The sequence below is a fragment of the Trachymyrmex septentrionalis genome, unplaced genomic scaffold, assembly GCF_001594115.1.
Source record: "Trachymyrmex septentrionalis isolate Tsep2-gDNA-1 unplaced genomic scaffold, Tsep1.0 scaffold62, whole genome shotgun sequence".
In the NCBI taxonomy this organism is placed as follows: Eukaryota; Metazoa; Arthropoda; class Insecta; order Hymenoptera; family Formicidae; genus Trachymyrmex; species Trachymyrmex septentrionalis.
The window spans coordinates 162,104-170,991 of NW_017305800.1; the positions used below are offsets into that span (position 1 = coordinate 162,104).

Below are 8,888 nucleotides of genomic sequence, written 5' to 3' on the forward strand. Positions count from 1 at the left end.
TATTTTTATATTATATTTTTAAGCATTCCTGATAGCGCCGTATGCGCAGAGATTTCAGTGACCAACGATTCTGCGGACCAACCGAGATTCTCTGTGATATTTTGTCGAATAGTTTTACGTGAAAATTCAATATCAGCAGCGATTTACGTTTATTAACGGTAAGTAGCAGATTAATTTGCATCGATCTAGATTAATACGTTTCAACAGAAAACGCACAGAGTTAAGAATTAAGAAGAAACTTGCTTCAATACTTACGATTTAACTGAATTAATGATCAACGAACGAATAATAAAAAATAATATTAACGAAGAAAGAATAATATTAATAAAGTTAATTTTATATCGATTTTAATATCAGCACTATTAATTTTGCTGAAATTATTTATTATTTATATTAATTGATGTAATAAAAAATTAAATTTTAGAAAGTGATGAGAGAACATAATAATTACGATCGCCCGGCGCAATAATACTTGCACTACTTCACTCGTGAATTATCTTGAGCGATCAATATACTTCTTGAACTACTAAAGCTTGATAGCTACTAATTTAATAAAAAGTAGTGTTTAATGGTAAACCGTTATATTAACGATATTCTGCTATAAAAACAATGTTTATGTTCACAATACCTTCAATTTTCTTCATAAATACATAGGACAAAAGATGCAAAAGAAATATATCACAAAGAGCAGGATTTCTATAAGAATAATGCTAATTCGATCATGTAATACTATCGAGAATGCGGTATCTTCTTTTATGAGATTTTTTTCTTCACATCCAATAGGTTTCAAGATATGCAAGCGCGAGATACTTGAGAATCTTGAGATAGAACTTCCTGTGCACGCTGACAAATGATCGGTGTTTCGAGTGGAAGCGTTTATTCGCTTCATATCGATCTTGAACAGTATTAATAGCAGGACGATTCCGCTCTTAATAATGCATTCGCATGTATCTTTTGCGACGTTGACTCGCAATAATTTGCTTCGATTGCAAAATTAGATCGAGAAAGGTCAGAGGAAAAATACAATAGTTTGTAAAGCTTGTTAAAACCTTGTTCAAACCTTTTCTTCCTTTTATTTCCATTCATATTTTAACGCAGAGGACTAAATTCTTTAACGAAAGCTGAATGCATAATATCTTTTTTCTCTCTATTATTTGAAGAAAGAATACCTATAAATAATAGAATAAATATTGCACGAGAGAAAAATTCAAGTGTTTTTGAATTTCAAATATGTCAAATGTCTCTGAATTTGGAATATAAAAATAATTTGATGCGACAGATTACTTTTTAAATTATATAACATTCCTTAAAAACATTTTATATTTGTAAAAATTAAACGATTCTCAATATTATACATCTGACATTTGACATTTTCGCAGAAAAATTGTTCACAATATAATTGAAATAATATTCCGATAAAACAATACAAGAAATATATATTTACTTCTAATAACATGTGATATACAATATTATATTTTCAATTTTATCGCTACAATGGTAAAAATAAATTTTCATGTCTATCACAGTCAGTTTATCATTCTAAAAATCTCATGTACGAATCTCATATCCATTAACGAATTAGACTCCTAAATTTCGTTTGAATGAAAATTATTTGCACTTGAAGAAATTTGAAGACTCAATCATTAATTATTTTCACAATGATTATTAAACGTTACAAATATGTAAAAATCTCATTAAATATTTACATATTAATTTTACGTAAAACGTATGAAAATAGTGAGATCTTGCGGATCAATTCAGAAAGAAAGCAAAGCAATTCGCCAAAGTATTTTTTCAGATATGAGACTCAAAAGGCAGATTGATAAAACTGATTTCAGGTGCGCGGGATCAAACAGCAGTACTTGCCAAGGTAATCGCAGTGCAACGATGTTCAATCTCTATCAGAGCCTAAACAAGAAGGATGACGGTGACGGGCAGCGGAATCGCGAATCGGAGGTGACCGGTCATGACAGATTCTGTCAGCATCGTACTGGTCATTCGAGCACTCGTCGCCGCCGCCGTGCCGTCAATCGCAGGACGCAGAGTGCCACCGAGCTGAACGCCAGGGCGATGAGCACGGCACGGGGTTCGTTGCGACGAGGTCGCAGCGTGAGTACGGAGGATGAGAACGAGAGCGAGGATGACAAGGGCCATCAGCTGGCGAACAAGCTGGACAATCTGGCGCGGCTACTCTTCAGCCGCGTGTCGGCAGCGCGGGGATACAAGGATCAGGGAGACGTCAAGTGAGTTTTTTTTTTAGGGATGAAAAGAGGCGCGTATCTTGGTAATCTTTAGTCATCTCACACTGGATTCGGAGTCGGTTAAAATTAACCGACGGAGACGGAGTCCATAATTTATGAACTATGGATTTGAGGGAGACTTACGGAGTTATAAAATTATACGATTATGTAGGGACTCTAAAAAGTTTCAAGATTATTAAATTACCACAGAAAAGGAAATTACAGGGGATTATGAAGTTAAAGCTGAAAAGAAAATTATGAAATTGTAGAGCTGCGGAATATTATAGATCGAGCTACTTAAACATGTGTAGAATTGGAGCTATAATTATAGGAACTATGTTTAGATATAGAATTTGGAACTATAATTATAGAATCATAGAGGCAATATGATAGAGTTATAAAATAAAATTATAAATTAGAAAATGTTACAAAATTAAAAGAATAGAATTACAAATCGAAAGACGATTAATAAATTCAAAGTTCAAATATTTCAGAAATATGTATTTTTATAAAAGAGTCGATTAAAGTTACTTCCTTTCGTATTGAGCTTTCAATCATATTTGGTAGGAATAAACACATTTGTGAGGAAAGGAAATTGTGTCAAAACGTGAAATATAAATCCCGACTCAATTATCCTCCTTCGGGAAATGAAATATACAATATGATCCCTCGATGAGCCGCTTTATCCTCTCGGGATGTGTATTATTCACACATATAGCAATAGCATGTACCTCTTCTCTCTGTTCTGAATTAGCTATTACTTGTTGCTGCAACAAGAACTCAGCAGGCACGTAAATAATTATCAATATTACCCTTTACATAACCAATGATTTTCCTGGTTTGCATTAACGGCATCCCCGCTTGATATCAGATCTAATATTGTTCGCTGACATCATTGTGTATCCTATTAAACTAGCCGCTTCAATTATTCGTGTCACGTCACGCATACTCGGGCATCTCTATTTGTAAACCATGAACGAGAGTCCGTCGAAGACGCCTCTCAGCTCTTATCGGCACGAGCATCGATTTTTTGCTTTCGCACATTTATAGTCAGGAGTGTACGATAATAATTGTTTTTTTGTACGATAATAATACGACAATTTTCGTAAAAAACATCCGGTCAATAATGACAAGTGCGCAACAGAACGTTCATCGGAAGCTTTCGAAGAGCGACGGTCCTCGAGTAGACGGAAATTTTCGTGTTGCAACACGCAGGTAATAATGCCAGGCAAAATGCGAAGAGTGTCCCGGGACTAAAAGATCTTTTATCATTTTCGAAATATCGCCTCCGAAATATTTCGTTCTCCGATAATTCGGAACGGCGGCGACAGAGTCCCGAGGCACTCAGCACGTGACGTGATTGCGTTAATTCAATTATTGTGCTTTTGTATGAGAGCACAAGCCGAGCGTTAAGACCGACTTTGTATGACGATATATACGACTCCTGTGGTGGTCCGTCTTCTTTCTTTTTTTTTTTATTGGATGAAACCCCTTGCAGCCACAGAGCAACGTGGCGCGTTAGTGGTACGCGACCGCACCATAATCCGTGGCTCGCGAATCTAATCCGCTTTTGTTACTGCAAGAGGCACGATAATGCAGAGGAGTTGTCTAGGCGAATGCAAAGCTGCGCGGCAACTTTCGACGACAGGTAGAGAACGTTTTTATAAAATATGAGAAACGATATTAAGCTCTTAAGCGATTAAAAATGACCCATACACGTGTTTTATTCTGCTGTATTTTTTAAAGTCAATCTAGCAATCTATATTTCTTTTGTTTATTATTATTCCCTTTAATAATCGTAGAAACGTTTTAAAATACATTATTATAGTATTACATATCTGCTTTATTCTGCCAGTTTCTTAGAAGTTCGGTACAAAAAGTTTATATTTTTTATTTATTTATTATTATTTATCATTATTTATTGTTATTCCTTTTAATAACCACACAAGTTTTTTAAAACAATCATTTGATAACTGGTTCTGAATGCAAATTCGAAAGTTCTAAATAGTCAGGATATTTAAATCGTTATCAATTTAAACGACGTCGAAGCGAAATCTCCTCCAGGAAAAGACTAAACAAAAAGAAGGAGAGAGAGATTAAATATGAGAAGGAATGATCAAATAGGATTTTGCATCTTCCCAACAGGAACGGTCGTTACACGGCATTGAATCACGGGTCGAAATCTGTCAGCGAGGATGGAGTCGAGTACATGGAAATGGAGAAGAGATCCCGCGATCGTGCTTTATCAATTTGCCGTGACTACATCGGGAAAACTCCACGTTTTGTTCTCATTAAGCAGCTCAACAACATCGGTGAGCCTTCTTCGCTTTCATGATTCCGTCGAAGCCATCAAAATATTAAATAAAAAATGTAAATAAAACATGAAAACTTCCCTGAAACCTTAACGCGTTCCTCAATAATATTATGTACCGAGAAGATGATCGAGAAAATACTAAATTGAAGATAAATTATGGAAACCTATGAAGTTAAAAAATTAAAGAATTTAGGAATAAGAGTTACAGAATTCTAATCTAATTTTATATACGTTCAGAGACTAAATTTTTTTGCTCATATCAGTTATTTATTGGCCATATCTTCGAAAATAATTTATATAAAAAAGAAAATTAATGAAATCGTTAAAATCTTTCAGGATCGAGAGTAGATAAGTATTGGTTCATGGTGAGGGACACGTCGCTGAAGACGGACAGACTGTTGACTTTGGTACCATTAAATCGAAACTGTCCGCTGACTGCCTGTCCCTCTACTAAAGACATCTTGAACAATCTATTCCTGGCCTTACAACATCCCTACATCTGTCCTGTCTTTCATGTCGATTTTCTTGAATATGAGGACCAAACATATATCGTCCTGGTGCAACCTATCAACCAGGGTAGCCTCAAGGATCTAATATACGGCGTAAGTTTTTTATGCATAGAAATATATTTAGCTCTTCAGACGAGAATGAACAAAAATATACATATATTATGTAAACTTTATTTTCGTATCTTATTCAAATTAATTTTTATTTACTTTTTCGCCTTATTGTTAGTGAAGTTTTATTAAATATCACCGTATTCATCTTTTTAATTATCAATGTCAAACATCTTTAGTAAATTAAACTTCATTAATTAACTAAAATAACGTAAGATCTTAGGATAATTGAAGACTGTTTATTTCGATCGCTAGAATTTTTCTTGGTGCTTTGTATGTATATATGAAAAAACGGGGTGATGTCCTAGTGAAATAATATCCTGTGGCAGATCGAGCGAAATTGCTGGAACGAGGACTGGATTCACAAGTATGCTGCACGAGGCAAGGGACTCAAACTACCACAAGTGCAACGGATGGGACGACAGATATTAGAAGCGTTAGTGTTCCTGAAGGAACGGGGATTTCCTACAGTGACTCATCTTCACTCGGGCAATGTGGTGATTCAAAACGGCGTTGCGAGACTGGCTGGTCTAGAGAATACACTTCTAGGCTTTACCAGTCGCATACATCCCATCGTGACGTCCCGATTAACACATTCCACGATTGATATTATATGTTTCGGTAAAGAACAATATTTTTCAATGCAAAGCTTTTCAAACGGATTTTAAATCAAGTTTTCATTATTAATGTCAGCTTCGATGAGATACTCTTTAATATAATTTTCATGATCGCTCTTTATATCTTCTAGCAGAATATATAAGATATATAGATTTTATATTAAATATTTATAGTTTGTAGAAAAATTTGAATTGCATATTTTACAACAGAATATTTTAACATAATTTTTACATAGCTCTCTTTCAACGATATATTTCAATAAAATACCAAATTGTGTTCAATAATTTTTTTTTAAACTAAATTTAATGTTGCATTTCTTTAATAAAATGTATTTTATTTTCAAATTTAATTTTACAATAACAGGTAACTTTATGATAAACTTATTTTTATATTATCAGGGCATATACTATTCGAAATGTGCGCCGGCTACGAATTATGTACCTTTAGACCATCTGCCGTCCAGCTATCAGACATCGAAATGTATCCGCAGGTAAAAATCGATCACAATAACTCAATGTGGTTCATTCATAAAATAAAAATCCAAATGCTATGTATTTCGATTTTAGGTCGTGAGATTTCTCGAGCTGATATTCACGGAATCGGAAACTCGTTTCACTAGTATAGAGGAATTGCTGATCCACGACCTTTTTAGGAATATCGATCTCCGTGAGATGCGATGCGCGGCTGTAACTGTGAGTTCCCAAGGAGTCATCTAGATAAATTAAAATTAACTCAATCTTAATAAAATTAACGTGATTATTTCAGGTATTTCGTCCGACCCTGACACCTTCCATAATGAGCTTGCTCGACGGTATTAAACGACAAGATGCTGGAAAAGGGTGAGTTTTTATGACTTCAATATAATTATAATTTATTAAATGTATGAAAATTACTGTTTATTCGATTTCAAAATACATATAATTACTGGTGTTGCAAATAATTTCTTTCGCATGCGCAGCTGGCATAAGACACGCTCTGTAAGCGATGTCCATTTAACGCGCAGATTTTGGTAATGAACGATCAATTAATTGCGCTGATTAATAAATATGAATTTAATTGACGGGATAACATACGCGAGAATTTTATTTTTTTTTTTTTCAGAATTACGAGTATCAACAGCGAGGACAGTGTATCGCTGAACAGCTTCGACGGATCCTTACTCACGCAGATATACAACGAGCTTTCACAAACAGCTTTATAATGTGGGAACAAAGTCTAATATATACATAGTCATATATATACGTATATTTTATCTTGAAAAAAAAATGCACGTTCCTATTATATTTGCAAAGTGCCAAGAAAACCCGTCGCTAATTCTATCATATATTATAATATATAAAGGGCATGTTATAGGATTTGTACAATAATAATATTAAGATTATTCGTGTTTTCTTCACATTTATCTGGTACAGATGAAAAGAAAATTGTAGGTAGTTTTTTTTCTGTGTAATTCTAGAAATGGTAACAATCCTTTAGAATCTGTTACTTATTTTAGATTTATAGTTAGACATATATTAATTTTAAATTACGTGAATTAGAAAGGGAAAATCACAAAAATGGTAATAAATAAAACTGGGAAAAGAGTAAATTAAGCTAAACATCACTCGAGTTTATATCATTTCTTTATTCACGCTTAAAACGAAGTAGAAAAAGTACTTGGCATCCCCTAATGTCATTTTAGTTCTCTTATTCACTGTGACAGAGAAATAGTGCCTTCGTACGAGGATGGATCATAAAGAGTGTAACTAGCAGTTATTTTATTATTGCTAACTATTTAGCTAGCTAGCTTATTTAATTTCTTGTTAACATAGCCAATTCATCACCGTAAAACAATAATACTCGCTATACTTATTCTTTCAAAAATATTTCAAGTTATTCGTAATTTATTTCAAAATTTTGGAAAAATATGTTTAGTCAAATTCGATAAAATGGTATATGTTATTCCCATATATTCGCTGAATGGAATCTTTCTTTTTTGTTATTTACATCTTTTGTACGATCGAATTATAAAAAGCAAGAATTATTGTTCCTTGATGAAAAGGAATGTCTTCATGCTCGTTACATCAAGATGTCCAATAACATGGCGCAACGAGGATGCGCTTATCCTCAGTTGGGGAGTGACGATAGCTCAAAACAATTTAATGAATTATATTTCACGTTATGAACCACCAGTTTCAATCTCACTTCCAGGTGTCTCGGGTTCCTCGTCGTTGTAAATATTCTCCGCCATTTGCCACACTTGCATTATGTTATCTTCTGATACTGAGCATATGACCCACGGTTCATTCGGATTCCATGAAAAGTCGCTTATTTTCGCAGTATGACCTCCATGTATAAACTGTAAATATATTTAGAAAAATTATTAGAGAAGTTAATTTAAAATATTACATAGAATCTTAAAATTTAAAAATTTATAAAGATATCGAAAAACAAAATATTGTAAATTAAAAAAAATAATATACCTACAAAATTTACAAAAAAAATTGTTTTGGCTATTTATTAACTTCGTAAAGTAAGTTTGCATAATTACCAGAAGTTCTGGTGGTCCATCTTCAGCATCTTCGCTGGACTGCTCCTCGCCAATCTTGCTGAGATCCCAAACATGTAACCGTCTATCTGTACCACTGCTTGCTAATATAGTTTCGTTATGTGGTGACCATTGGACCTGGAAGATCTCGTCCTTGTGTGACTCAAATGAATGTAATTTTAATTTAAGATTTCGTAAATCCCAAAGTGCCACAGTCTTATCAGCACTGCCAGTAGCCAAGATAAATTCCGAATACGGATTGAAACTCAAGCAATTTACCTCAGCGGTATGAGCATCAACAGTATGACTTGGTTTACTAGTATTGTTGCATCTGCAAATATAACAAATTTAACGATATAATATATATCGCAATTTCAATATGATTATACTTAAGTATTTAATTTCATGTCGGTCCTAATAAATAATAAAATCTTATTATAATTTTAATGGCATTAATATCAATTGTACCAAGACAATAAACTGATTCTACAAATTAACAGAGAATATAAATTTTCTTCCAATTTTTTTATTATATGTTAAAAATTTTTGAATATTTTTAATTTAAATATTAT

At 33.5% G+C, this 8,888-nt stretch overlaps 2 protein-coding genes across 10 annotated transcripts in view; one reads left to right on the forward strand and one right to left on the reverse strand.

Moving 5' to 3' along the window:
* The window catches only part of LOC108752828 (slowpoke-binding protein), an 8,353-nt gene extending 1,182 nt beyond the window's left edge, over positions 1-7,171 (forward strand). Inside the window, exons 2-11 of one of the 5 annotated variants that reach the window (XM_018493944.1) lie at positions 24-158; positions 1,839-2,243; positions 4,386-4,552; positions 4,891-5,156; positions 5,501-5,792; positions 6,188-6,279; positions 6,356-6,481; positions 6,555-6,628; positions 6,748-6,798; positions 6,891-6,970. In XM_018493944.1, the coding sequence (XP_018349446.1) occupies positions 1,888-2,243; positions 4,386-4,552; positions 4,891-5,156; positions 5,501-5,792; positions 6,188-6,279; positions 6,356-6,481; positions 6,555-6,628; positions 6,748-6,798; position 6,891 (1,425 nt within the window). In that variant the 5' untranslated portion in view covers positions 24-158; positions 1,839-1,887 and the 3' untranslated portion in view covers positions 6,892-6,970. Of the gene's footprint in view, positions 1-23; positions 159-986; positions 1,009-1,838; positions 2,244-3,005; positions 3,456-4,385; positions 4,553-4,890; positions 5,157-5,500; positions 5,793-6,187; positions 6,280-6,355; positions 6,482-6,554; positions 6,629-6,747 lie in introns of those variants that run through there. The other 4 variants (XM_018493943.1, XM_018493940.1, XM_018493941.1 and 1 more) reach the window with 4 other exon arrangements.
* A 222-nt stretch (positions 7,172-7,393) lies between these two features.
* LOC108752826 (probable histone-binding protein Caf1) overlaps positions 7,394-8,888 on the reverse strand; it is a 4,434-nt gene continuing 2,939 nt past the window's right edge. For all 5 annotated transcript variants that reach the window (XM_018493939.1, XM_018493938.1, XM_018493937.1 and 2 more), the window contains 2 exons: positions 8,320-8,647; positions 7,394-8,127 (listed from right to left, as the gene is read on the reverse strand). In XM_018493939.1, coding sequence (XP_018349441.1) covers positions 7,948-8,127; positions 8,320-8,647 — 508 coding nt within the window. In that variant the 3' untranslated portion in view covers positions 7,394-7,947. The remainder of the gene's footprint in view (positions 8,128-8,319; positions 8,648-8,888) is intronic.